The sequence below is a fragment of the Marmota flaviventris genome, chromosome 17 (genome assembly GCF_047511675.1).
Source record: "Marmota flaviventris isolate mMarFla1 chromosome 17, mMarFla1.hap1, whole genome shotgun sequence".
In the NCBI taxonomy this organism is placed as follows: domain Eukaryota; kingdom Metazoa; phylum Chordata; class Mammalia; order Rodentia; family Sciuridae; genus Marmota; species Marmota flaviventris.
This window is the reverse complement of record NC_092514.1, coordinates 53,199,657-53,213,390: the sequence shown is the minus strand read 5'-3', so window position 1 is coordinate 53,213,390 and position 13,734 is coordinate 53,199,657. Positions and strand designations below refer to the sequence as shown.

General features: G+C 42.8%; 1 protein-coding gene and 1 non-coding gene across 2 annotated transcripts in view; both read left to right on the top strand.

Moving 5' to 3' along the window:
- B4galnt2 (beta-1,4-N-acetyl-galactosaminyltransferase 2 (SID blood group)) overlaps positions 1–848 on the top strand; it is a 30,809-nt gene extending 29,961 nt beyond the window's left edge. The window contains exon 11 of the mRNA XM_071603844.1: positions 239–848. Within this exon, the coding sequence (XP_071459945.1) occupies positions 239–444 (206 nt within the window). The 3' untranslated portion in view covers positions 445–848. The remainder of the gene's footprint in view (positions 1–238) is intronic.
- An 11,158-nt stretch (positions 849–12,006) lies between these two features.
- Trnaq-uug (transfer RNA glutamine (anticodon UUG)) lies at positions 12,007–12,078 on the top strand. Its single transcript has one exon. It is a non-coding gene; the product is annotated as a tRNA-Gln (tRNA).
- The last annotated feature ends 1,656 nt before the right edge of the window (positions 12,079–13,734 follow it).

Sequence of the window (13,734 nt, the reverse complement as noted above, 5' to 3'; positions counted from 1 at the left end):
CTTGCAAACGGGAGCCCACAGTTCTGTTCCGTAGAAGCCTGATCATGCCTCTCTGCCTGAGAAATGAGTTTATTGCCTCCTAACACATCGGGACAGGCAGGTTCCTGGAGTTCGGGGTGTGGCTTTACACGGAGCTGGACCTCTCTAGCTTCTCCCTTGGCCGCCCTCCCAGAGCTGCATGCAGGAGGCTCTCTGGCGGCAGCTCTCATTTCTTCTCCCGCTCTCCCTCTCTTCACAGAGTTTTTTATTGATGGGCTGGGGAGTCTGCTGGTGGGCTCATGCACAGATGTGGTTGTCGGTCACCAGCCCCGCAGTCCATCGGAGGACTCGGAGTTGGCCGCCCAGGAGAAGACCTACAGCATATACAGGACCAACACCAGGGCTGGGGTCCAGTTCAAACTGGCTCTCCACTACTTCAAGAACCATCTCCAGTGCTCCACATAAAGGTGCAGAGCGCAGGAAAAGCTCTAGACTGACTGGTTGTGGGTATCGACAACAATGGAACTGGCAAGGGCTACCGGAAGGCGGACTCCTAACAAGATGATCAGCGAATTTGCTTGTGGATAGGGCAAGTTGGATGTCTCAATCAAAGGTTAAGGGTCATTGTCAATGATCAGGGCAACGGAGACTACATTAATAACAGTAATTATTTGTATGATGCCTTCCCTTTTATGAAGCATTTTCACATAGGAGTATATTACAATATTACAACATCACATCTGATTTCACACAAAAGAATATATTGGTTGTTGGTTGGTGTCCTCTGTCAAGAGAACAATTGCTGGATCCTTGAGGATTATTTGATGCAAATCATATGACAATCAGAAACATCATGTGTGTGTGTGGGGGGGGGGGGGGTAAAGTTCATTGGATTAGACAAAGAGGAATAAAGAGAAGGGAAGGGGGATGGGAATAGGAAAGACAATAGAATGAATCAGACATACTTTCTTATGTTCATATGTGAATACACAGCCAGCGTAACTCCACATCATGTACAACCACAAGAATGGGAGTTATACTCCATGTATGTATAATATGTCAAAATACACTCTACTATATATCTAAAAAGAATGTTAAAAGAAAGAAACGTTATATCCAGCATCACCATCATCCACACATCTTTTTATTTGGTTCTATCTTGTGGATTCCAAAAAGTGAATGACCAGCAGCCTTGCCTTGGGGAGTTTGTAGCCTGGTTCAGGTGGCAGTGGACCTGGTGGTTAGAGCTGCCAAAAAACAACTCCTAATAAGATGCACATTGATGCACCAGCTGGTGGGTAAGAACGGTGAGTATGTGTAGGTGTAGATGTATCATTCATGAGGTATGACACCAAACTTGACATTGGCAATCAGATGGTTGTTGAATGCTATTCAAGCAGGATACCAGGCCTGAAGAATTCCTGCACAAACAAAACCGACTGGATCTTAAAGACGGCCATAACGCTGCTTACACTGCAAAATACAAGTGAAACTTCTGTCATTTCTGGTAAATGCTTACATTAGACAGAAACAAAACTTAACCTTGGCTAACCACAAGCAGCCAACGAACATATGATTATGTGAATTGCTTCTTCTTCAAATAAACTTTAAATTTTTTGATGTGCCTTAGATTTTCTTCCACAAGGTAAAATTACAATAATCTTATTTTTATAAAAAAAATTTAATAATTTTCTTTTTAAGAAGATTTAAGATGTTATTCAAGTAATTTGGGGGGTGTACTGGGGATTTAACTCAGGGGCACTCGACCACTGAGCCACATCCCTAGTCCTATTTTGTATTTTATTTAGAGACAGAGTCTCACTGAGTTGCTTAGTGCCTCGATTTTGCTGAAACTGGCTTTGAACTCATAATCCTCCTGCCTCAGCCTCCTGAGCCACTAGGATTATAGGCGTGCACCACTGCACCTGGCTTCAAGTAATTTAGATTTTTAAATGTGATATTTGTTCATTGTAAATTCTTTTAATGGATAACTTTGAATATTCTAGAAGAAAAATAATTTCTAAAAATGTAAAAAGGAATGCTAAGTTTTAAATTTACTAAAGTTGCTTCAATTAACCCTCAAGGTCAATTCTGTAGACTTAGGACCATAGTTACACTTAATTTTTTAATTCCTTAGATATTTATTGCTTAGTGCTGGTCCACAGGAGATAAGAAACCCCTGTCCAAATTAATCAGTATATAGCTTCCTTCATCAAGAAAGTCTTCCATGAAAAAATGTCAGCTCAACTAAGAGTTGTGCTTACAGATGTATGGTGGGGCTCCTTATCAGAGTTTTTGCTTTCTATGTTTACTTGCAGTCTGAAAATAATTGCTAAGAGCAGTGAGAAATTAAGATACTTAGAAAGCACATTTACTTTTATTACAGTATGTCATTATAACTGTTCTATTTTATTACTAGCTATCATTGTTAATCTCTTTCTGAGTTCTATTAATAAATTAAACTTATCATAGATATTTATGTATAAGAAAAAGCATAGTATATGAAGGATTTGGTACTAACCACAGTTTCTGGCATCCCCTGGGGTCTTGGAACATATTCCCTACTGACATTCAGCTTCACAGCTCAGAGATCATACCAGTGACCATACTTTGACTAGCCTTGCTTTTGGTTAGGGGGTCAGGAAACATTTTTGTAAGGGACCAGGTAATAAATATTTTAGGCTTTCTGAGCCACATAAGCTGTCTTATGTTATTGTTTGTTTTTTGTTTTTTTAAAAATTTTTTTTATTGGTTGTTCAAAACATTACAAAGCTCTTGACATATCATATTTCATACATTAGATTCAAGTGGGTTATGAACTCCCATTTTTACCCCAAATACAGATTGCAGAATCACATCGGTTACACATCCACATTTTTACATAATGCCCTATTAGTAACTGTTGTATTCTGCTACCTTTCCTATCCTCTACTATCCCCCCTCCCCTCCCCTCCCATCTTCTCCCTCTACCCCATCTACTGTAATTCATTTCTCTCCTTGTTTATTTTCCCATTCCCCTCACAACCTTATGTTATTGTTAAAACATTGTAAAACCCATTCTGAGAGCTCTAGGGGCCATCCAAAGACAAGCCACAGGCTGTCTGCGGCCATGGGCTGTGGTTTTTGCTTTAGACTAGAACTATTTTTAGAGTACAAGTTATGTGAAAAAAATCTTGATTATAAAAATATAATTATGGATGTTGCTGAAATGAAAGCAAGGAAGTTAAAGTGAGTGGGATAAATATATGATCATTTATAAATTTTACATATGTGTATATGTGTGTTGTTCTTACTCATCTAAACATCAACAGCCCATCAATTAAACCCCCAGATATGCACAATAATAATTAAATTCTATTGCCTACTTTTGATCACCTAAACCACAGATTTAAAATATTTTCCATTTCAGCTGGGCATGGTGGGGACACCTGTAATCACAGCCATTCAGGAGACTAAGGCAGGAGGATCCCAAATTGAAGGCTGGCCACAGCAATTTATAAAGGCTCTGTCTCAAAAATAAAAAATAAAAAAGGGCTGAGGAGATAGCTTAGTGATAAGAGTGCCCCTGGGTTCGATCCCCAGTACAGAATTTTTTTTTTCCATTTTACCACAAAGGTAAGAGGATAGAACATAAATTTTAATAGCTTCTTAGCTTCATTTTTTATAGATTTAAATATTTAAACATAAGGGTGTGGGTTTTCATTTATCCCAAGCCTAGTTCCATAATAAATGACTGCTTCCTGATTACTCACATTCTTGACTTAGGTGATAACCTTGTGCCCTTTATGGCAATTATACCTTCTCCAACATCTCCCAATAGGGCCCTTTGACGTGCTGTAGTTAACGTATCAGCGTGTTCAGACACATTTTCCTCTCTATCCCAAGATCTGGTCGAGAGGAATAGTCAAAATGGAGCTGCCTATCCTGTGAGCCAATAATCCCCCCTCCAGGAAGCTACCATGAACTGTGTGACTCACTCCTCAGCTCCAACGTATATGACAAGAGAGGCACAATCCTGATCCTGTGTCTGAGCAGATGGTCTTTTCTTGGAATTGGAGTTGAGTCTGAGAAACACCACATCTGGCTGGTGGGTGGTTGCACTGGAGACATTACACCTAGAAGCTGCAGAGCATTGGGCACTGTGTGGACTGAGGGGCAGAGGTGCTATTCTGCGGCTAGAGAAGAATTCAGCAGCTGTACTGAGAGCAGCAGGGATGAGGTCTGCCTACCCACTTTTTATAAATTTCAAATGGAAGGATCTTACTGCCCTAGGGTTTTGGAAGACACCAAGCCCTTTCGTTTCTTTTTGCTTACCCTAACTTGAGTTGGCTCCTTTTGCAAATAACCAGTGTCCGAAATAACACAGCTTTTCTGATGTGTGCCTGTTTTCAAAACAAAAGAACAAAAGATTTTTTCCTCAAGTGGTTTGGAAGCAAAAATCAGGTCACAGTAACAGCCACAAAAGCCTTGAATTTCAGATACAACCAACAGTTTGGACCAAACTGATGACAGAAGTGTCCTTCTACTAAATTCCAAATTCCAAGACAAATTAGGTACAAATATCCAAATGATTGTGTGGGCCTCCAAGAGAGCTCAGGCCTGCCCTCTCTGTTCCTGACTACTCTTTTTTTTTTTTTCTTTCTTTTTTTCCAGTTACTTTGATCTTCAAAGAGAGGAATCTTACTGGCTACGGGGTTATGGTCTTTTTCTTTTTTTCTCCTTCATATCTTTATTCCTTCTTCCCCTTTCCTTCTCTCTTCCCTCCCCTTTTTTGAAAGAGAGTTGGGGGAATCTTGCTGTGTTACCCAGGCTGATCTCTAGCTCCTGGGCTCAAGTGATCCTCCTGCCTCAGCCTCCTCAGTGCTGGAATTATAGATGTGTGTTACTATGCCCAGCTTGGAATTTTTGTGGCACCAAGAATTGAACCAGGGGCACTCTACCACTAAGCTACATTCCCCCCCCCCCCTTTTTTTTGAGATCAGGTCCCACTAAGTGCCCAGGCTGGCATTCTCCTGTCTCCTGAGTTGCTGGGATTATAGGCATGTATGTGCCTCCATACCATATTTTTTTAATTTTTTTTAGTGTTTTATTGTTTTTATTTGTTCTTTTTAGACATACATGACAGTAGAATCTATTTTGATATATTTATACAAACATGATTGTTTTATTTATTTTTTTTTAATTTTTATTCTAATTTGTTATATATGACAGCAGAATGCATTACAATTAACATGGTTGTTTTTTATTTTGAGGAGGGGAGTTACATGGGATTGAACTCAGGAGCATTGAACCACTGAGCCACATCCCCAGCCCTATTTTGTATTTTATTTAGAGACAGGGTCTCACTGAGTTGCTTAGCGCCTTGATTTTCTGAGACTGGCTTTGAACTTGCAATCCTCTTGCCTCAGCCTCTGGGGTTATAGGCATGTACCACTGTGCCCGCAGTTTTTTGATTTTTGATAGATACAAAATACAAAATGCTACCACAATAAGTTTATCTTTGAGAATGTTTTCACCTTCAATCACCAGAAACTTGGCCCAAACTGTCTTAAACTATCTCAAATAATTTGAAACCCAGAGGTGAGGCAGATGGCAATGTCCTATGATCCACAGGGAAGGAAGGGATTTCAAGCGTTGGCAGTGGAGCGGTGGCTTGCTAGTCCACCTGGCAGGTCCAGGTTCTCCCTGGGAAGCGCTCCCTTGATCTTCACCTTCCAGGTCCACATCTGGTGGGCACTGGGCAGATTGACCTTTCTGAGTCCTATAACCACCTATCTCCTTCCTGTTAGTGACGTTGAAGGGCCTGGAAGTGACAGAAGGAGTAAAAACTCACTATAATTAGTCAGGTTATTGAGGAAGCTGAAGATTCCCTGTCATTTTCAGTCAATTCCGGACATTTGTGCACTTCCGAGACTGGAATATCTATCTGTTCTCATAACCACAGGCATGACCTATGCTCAGTTGAATGGCCTCTGTCTTGTACTCTTTGCCCCGTTTTTCCTCTTTGTGGACAGAAAATGTTTCAGACATTGCAATCAGCAGGCTGGTCTCTTGCTTAAATTATTCTCCTGTGAAGTTCCCTGTCTCTGCTGGTGCTAACTTTCTCTTGAAGCAGAGTCAGTTTTTGCAGTCTGCAAGACTCAGTTATAAGCCTGCCAGGAAACTGGTATTTCAGGGCACTCTGAGCAGAATTAAAACCTTAAAAGAGGACACCTTCAGCACAAAGTCTGTCTCTGTTACAGGACCATTCTAAACACTGCATGGAATCACTGATACATACCGTTATTCTGGTTTTTTCCCTACTGTTGCAGGGCATGGGGACTTCTGCCAATCGGAGGCAGCACAAAAAGCCCTCCTCCATCCTAATTTTTGCAATCATGTCAAGAAGATTTCAGATGTCTCTCAGAGTGAAAGGCATGAGTTTCTGAGAGGGGATAGGACAGGGGCAAAGGGGACACTCTCAAGAAAGAGAGTGAGTCCTCTCAAAGTAAAGAGAGACAGTTTGCCTCTCTTACCCTCCAGTTTTTATTGGGGGTCCCAAGAAAATTTCCAGAGTCCCACCCAGGTTCATCTCTTGACTTTTTTTTTTTTTGGTGGGTGTTTCCAGGGATTGAACATTGAACTCAGGGGTACTCAACCACTGAGCCACATCCCCAGACCTATTTTGTATTTTATTTAGAGACAGGGTCTCACTGACTTGCTTAGTGCCTTGATGGTGCTGAGGCTGCCTTTGAACCCACGATCCTACTGCCTCAGTTTCCCAAGCTGCTGGGATTACAGGCGTGTGCCACAGCACTTGACCCCATCTCTTGACTTTTGACAGACAGTAGGATGACATCAGACTTTAAAATCCCTACTACCATGACAATTCTAGGCCACTTTGGCCCATGATGACCAGTTTTAATTAGAACCAGTCCTGGACTATGGATACAACTCAATGGTATAGTGCTTGCCTAGCATGCATGAGTCCCTGGGTTTAATCCCCAGGGCCCAAAAAAATAAAATAAATGAGTAATAGAACCTGTTCTTACAGATTTTTTAATGGTGAAGAAGGATTATTCCTATTTCCCTGAGTTCTGGGATCTGGTCTGTGGAAGGGTTGCAAAAGTCCCAAAGTCCCGGACTGCAGCACCTCACTTTAGGGTAACTTGGGTTTTTCTTATCAAGCTTTTGGAGCTTGCAATTCCTGCTGATTACAGGTAGTTTGCTGAGGAATGTAACATATCCTGCAGGCAGGGCTGCAGTAAATTGCATTTTAAAAGTAAAAGTACGTGTGAGTCAGCATAGTATACCCAGTTTATAGAATTATTCCCTTAACCTCATGCTCCTGCCAGTCACATATCTGAAAGGCCAAGGTTCGTCGTCGGAGATTAAAATGCACACACACAGATAGCAGTGACAAAGATGAAGCACCTTATTGCAAGCTGGTGTTAGCTTAGAAAGTGAGAGTCAGTTATCTTAAACCAGGAAGCTCCCGGAGCCAATCATAGTAAAGGTCAGGTCATCACGTATGGTGGACACCTCGGCCCTGCATAAGATTCATGGGGGATACGAGCTGTCCACTATCACGGAAGACGGGAGGACCAATTAGAAAATTTTCAAAACAACTTGTTATCCGCCCACTGGCAACTTGCCTGCCGCCATGTTGCATTAGGGGGTCCTTATCTGAAAGGCCCGGGGAGTTCTTGTTATCTGCCCACTAGCAATTTGCCCACCGCCATGTTTGAAAGGCCCGGGGAGTTCTCAGGGAGACTCCCAACAATATCTCTGTTCCCTCTCATTACCATATCCCATAATTCAACAGTCCTTTTAAAATATTTATTCTTTAGTTGTAGTTGGACACAATACCTTTAGTTTATTGATTTATATGTGCTGCTGAGGGTGGAACCCAGGGCCCCGCACGTGCCAGACAAGCGCTCTATCGCTGAGCCACAACCCTCACCCCAAATTCAACAGTCTTGATAGACTTACTGTCCGTGTTCCAGATATTAGCAACAGTTTCAGGATCATTAACATTCCAAGAGGTCCCTAACCCTCCACCCTACCTCTTCCACTTAGCCCTATTTCTGTCTAATGGCCTTCATAGAGGATTCACGTTGACACACAGCTCTTTTATTATCATTTTTTTTGTATGTGTGTGTGGGGGTACCAGGGATTGAACTCAAGGGTACTCAACCACTGAGCCACATCCCCAGCCCTATTTTGTATTTTATTTAGAGACAGGGTCTCACTGAGTTGCTTAGTGTCTCAACGTTAGGCACTAATTCTAATTCTCTCGTCTTTAAATTTTGCCAAGAGATAATCAAGATTTTCATAATGTAACTGAGTAATCTGTATAATTGCATATGTCCCCTTGCTGTGCCTTTGTGCTTGCAAAGATCTCAGCTCTCTAGCCAAAGAGGCAGATATGCCTTTCTGCATTTTCTACTTTTACCATTATAAATGTTTCACCTTTATAATCTAAAAAGATAACATAATTTTTTAAAAGAATTTTTATTTATTTATTTTTTTTGCACCAATGGAGCACAACTTTTCATTTCTCTGGTTGTACATGGCATACAGTTACACCATTCGTGCATTCATATCCAAACATAGGGGTAATAATGTCCATCTCATTCTACCATCTCCCCCCATACACACTCCCCCCCTCCCCAACATAATTATTTTTAAAAGATAAAGTGAAAACATTTAAGAAAATGAAATGTGGATTCATGCCTTGTTTAAAAAAAAAAAAAAAAAGAGTAAGCCAGGCTGTCCAGGAAGACTCAGAGCGTCCCTTGTCACCAAGCACAAGGAGGCACTGTTGGCTTGTCTAGTTCAAACAGGGCTCTAAGAGGGAAATAGGGTGATTTGTAGCATATATCACCTAACCTGGGTGGTGAGGACATAGAGCAGGATAGGTTGAGAGTAAGTCAATAGGAATACTTTAACTATTCCAAAGTGGAATTTTATCCAGCAAGAAACTTGGTAGAATTTTGCTTTTTCCTTGGGTGGTGCTGGGAATTAACCCAGTACCTTGTGCATATAAGGCAAGCACTCTACAACTGCACTTCATCTCCAGCCCTTAACAGAATATTTTAAAAATTGCTAATCCCAGGAATATTCTGCCATCTCTAGGATGTCATACACTATGGATTTATGTTCAAGTAAACTAGCTATGCTAGGGAAAGAAGATTAGAGTTTGTTTTTATATTTTCCATGTTATTTAAAATTAATTAATGTGATGTAAAAGGTCTCTGAACCCCCAAACTGGAAGGCTTCTCCTTGCCCCCAGATTCCGGAGTCCCTAAGGAGTGATTCAGTGACCAACCCTGGAAAGGCACCAGCCACATTCAAAGACCAATAAACCCTAGAGCCAGCCCCTAAGAATTCACAGCCCTGCAATGTGGAGAGGGAGGAAGGTTGGCAGGGACAGCCTTGTTGTTTACACAATTACCTATAACTCCAGCGAGTAAAGACAAAAATCTAAGGGAGGCGATCTTTTTATGCTACCTGGAGAATGCACGATGGGGAATCTCAGTGATTATCTCACTTGAGCTGGGAAGATTTTTTTTCAAGCTGACAAAGAAGGTGGGGGGAAGGCAAAGGAAGAACTAGGGCAAGTGAGTAGGTAAAAAAGTGAGCATGGGGGCATCTTTAAATATGATAAAGGAATAAATATGTCTTATACATTTTCAAAGGATGTAATCCTGGCTCTTTAGGATTTCTTTTTTTTAAATTTGTTCTTTTTAGTTACACATGACAGTAGAATCTATTTTGATATATTTTACAAACACGAAATATATCTTATTCTAATTAGGATCCAGTTCTGTGGATGTACACAATGTTGAGATTCACTGTGGTATATTCATACATGTACATGGGAAAGTTATGTCAGATTCATTGCACTGTCTTTTATATCCCTATCCCCCACTCTTCCCTTCATTCTCCTTTATCTAATCCATTCATTTTCTATTCTTCCCCCACCTCAGGATTTCTACAGTAGCTTCTGAGAAATTAATGGTAATGCACTCTCACTTGTACTCACAGAGGCTTTGTAAGAAAGAAATAAACTATCAGGAAAGCTGAGCTTCAGAGAAGGTAGACATTCCCCGCTAGTCTTTTTTTTTTTATATTTATTTTTTAGTTGGAGTTGGACACAATACCTTTATTTTATTTATTCTTATGTTGTGCTGAGGATTGAACCCAGGGCTTTGCACATGCTAGGTGAGTGCTCCACCGCTGAGCCACAACCCCAGCCCTCAACCCCGGTCTTAATAGAACACTCCTTGCTATAGATTTTTTTTTTTGGGTGGTGGTGGTGGAGGTGGATGTTCCTCTAAAGGAAAAATCCTTAATGTTTATTTTGATAGTATATAAGTTATAAGAATGTTTTCAATCATACAACATAAAGACCCTCATAAATTTACTCCCCAGAGATAACTATCGTCAACAGAGCTTTTCAGATTTGGGCTAACTGGGTTCTTGACTAAAGGTCATAATAAAGAATTATGCAGAAAAGGGATTTATTAGAAAGATATCAGATCACTCATAACCATCAGAGGAAGACTGAAAAAACAAATTCAGGAAAATGGGCAAGAATTCAGGGGACCCAGGCAGCCAGGAACCTCCCAGCTAAGGTCAGGATACTGGGCAGTCTCCTAAGAATGCCAACTTGTTACCAGTGGACTTGGCATGGCTGCTCACACTGCCCTGTGGACGTTGGGTGCACAGCCATCATCACCAGCAGAACAAGTTCTAAAATACCCCTACTTCTAGGCATCAGGATTACAAATCCGGGTGGCTCACACTAAGGACATGCACTTCTGCTCTGAGTGCCAGAAGCCCAGAGAGTGAGTATATCTACCTTGGGGCATAGCCCTGCTGTCACCTAGACCCACACAAAGTCAGATTCTTCCAGAAAGTGAGTCAGATGTCATACAGCAAAATAAATGGCAGGTTTTAGTTACACGTGTGTATAGCCTTTCTGTTTCTACATAAGTGGGATTTTATTATATATGCTAATCGGTAAATAGATTTTTTGTTTTGTCTGGTTTGTTTAGGCACGTATGTCTTTCATGTCAATACAATAAAATATTCCCTAAAATTCACACAGTGTTTATTGCATATATATTTTCATTATTTACCAATTGACACTACACTATAATGAACACCATAGTTGAGAAGATCCTTGAACGTATATCTTGGCACTAGTCTTACTATGCCAATAGGATCAAGTCCAAAGGTGAAATTGTTGAGTCAAATGGCACACGAAATTCTATCCGCTGCCAGACTGATCTGCAGAAACGTGTTACATCTCAGTCAACTTAAAGGAGAGGCCAGAGGGGGGAGTGTCTTCTTCAACTGATCTTGTCGTAGCCTAAGCGATTAAAGCCAGGTAGCCCATCAGGTGAGCATTTTGGGGGGCGGGGGGGCCGGGCAAGAGTTCCTCTGAGCGACTCTGAAAGCGCAAGCAAAAGTGGAGAAGGCGCATAAATGCAAATCTTGTTAACTTTATCCTGGCGTCGCGCTACTAGCCCAGGAACCAGAAGCCGGGGCGCACTACTCAAGTCTCCGCTTGTCCATCGCAGGTGCTTCTGGGGTTTGAACCGCTGTCCCACTAATGTGCCAGTCCGCTTCCCTCCTCGCTGGGCCAAAACGTCCCGCGCACAGACCTCGCAATGTAAATAAATAAATAAATGAATAAATAAACAAGTACGAAGACCAAACTGCGTGTGCCGCTCCTTCGGCCAGGGACTTTCTCCTGACCCAGTCCGACCCAGCGCCGCCGCCAACTCACGGCCTCCGGACTCTTGGGACGCAGGGCCTGATCCCTGAAGGAATGCAGGAAGAGCAGCGGGAAAAGATGACACTCCCGGATCAGGAACGCCTGGAACTCGAGGGACGTGGAAGGTTTCCCTGCTGCGCTTCTGTTCGCCAGTCTGGCCCTGGCCCAGCACCTAGCTGCCTAGGCGGCGGCACTTTGGAAAAGCCGCCTAGCAGGCCACGTGGCTTGAGAAGACTCCCGGCCGCCTAAAGCAGCCAGCAGGTCCCATGGTGTAATGGTTAGCACTCTGGACTTTGAATCCAGCGATCCGAGTTCAAATCTCGGTGGGACCTCAGTAAGCCTTTTGGTCTTTAACAGTTTCTGTTTTGGGGACCGCAGGCAGCAGCGACTACCTCTGGCTTTGCCCTGCTCTCCCAGACTTGGTGGACCTCTGTTTAGGGTCACACCCCGCCCCCTCAACACACTTTCATTTCAGGGCCATCATTGGTGTTACAGTGCGCAGGCGCGAGAATCGGGCTTGAAAAATAAACGTGTTGATCGGAGACTGAACGTGACTTTGCCCTGGAGGGGAATAGCCGAAAGAACCCGAAAGATCCCGAAGCTGCAGCTCCGGGCGGGGCCTTGCAGCAATCAGCGCGCCTAAAGGCCCTCTCTTCCGCGAGAGCCGCCGGACTCCTCCTCCTATTGGCTACTGTGCAAGTTCTATACGCGAGTGCTCTGTGAGCCGCCAATCAAGTGGCCGGATAGAGCCAGAGGCGGGGAAACGGCGCTTGCGGGACTCCAATTGGTCACAAGCAATAACCAGGCTCTGGTTCCACAAAGCAGTGTGTACCGTGGTGTGGGGAGACAGTGTTCACCTAGTTTGACCCTGCTCAGCCTGCGAGGTTGTCTGTGTCGTTCAGTTGTAACGCAGGTCCGTAGGGAATGAGCTTACCCCGTCTTACCCCGTCAGGATGTCCCTGGTGGCCGGTCTCACATCCATGGGATGTTTCTCCCTAGCGGAGGACGGGAATCTCTAAAGGATTCCCAGCAGGGTCCGGCACACCTGTAGGCGAATCTGTTCGGGAGCGGAATTGAGGATGCGCACATGGCGCATGTAATTTGCGGGAAAGAGCGTACCTCCAGGTCAGTGTGAAAGAGATGTAATGGAGTATTGTCTTCTTTGGATTAGTAACTGGGTTTTGAAAAGTGTTCGTCCCTGCGGGATAAGTGACAAGGGAGCTGGTTGACGCATTTATGATCTCCCTCCAGGGTGATTGGCACTGTGGTTATATGTTCCCACCCCTTGGGAGGATGCCATGGAAACAGAGGATCCTTGGTCTCCCCATCTCTCCCCTGAGCACCCCTCCTCCCCGCCCGACCCACACACTCCTTAAACGTTTGAATGGATCTGCGTGTATGAGCCATCCCAGCTTAAGAAATATCTAAGCATGATTGGTGGGTGGATTTGTTGTGCCAGAGAGTATATCAACTGTATACTATAGGAATTAAGATAGTGTGATATTCGTGTAACATAGACAGACATACCAATGGAACAGAATAGAAGAGAATCAAGATACAGCCCCGCCTAGTTGGACAATTGATTTATTTAAAAGGTGGCACAACAGAGAAATGGGGGAAAGGACCTGGTTTTAAATAGATGGTTCTAGGACAATTGTGCCCATATGAAATCAGATTCCTCCGTAACTTGTACTAAACACAGCAATAAATCCCAGAAAAGTATAGATTTCAATTCCAAGAAAAAGCAAAAAGCTTTTGAAAGACAAGGTATGTGAATATCTTTATGATCTCAGGGTAAAAAAAAGGCTTTGTAAAGGATACCGAAGGTTCTGAAGGCTTTCTAAACTTCATCATATTAGAGTGATACTCTATGTTCTTATCAAAAGAAAGTGAAAAAAGCTGGGGATGGACGTTGGTGGTAGAGCATGCAAGCTACCGGAAGCCTGGACTCAACCCCCAGTGCATGTATATATATACACACACACAAA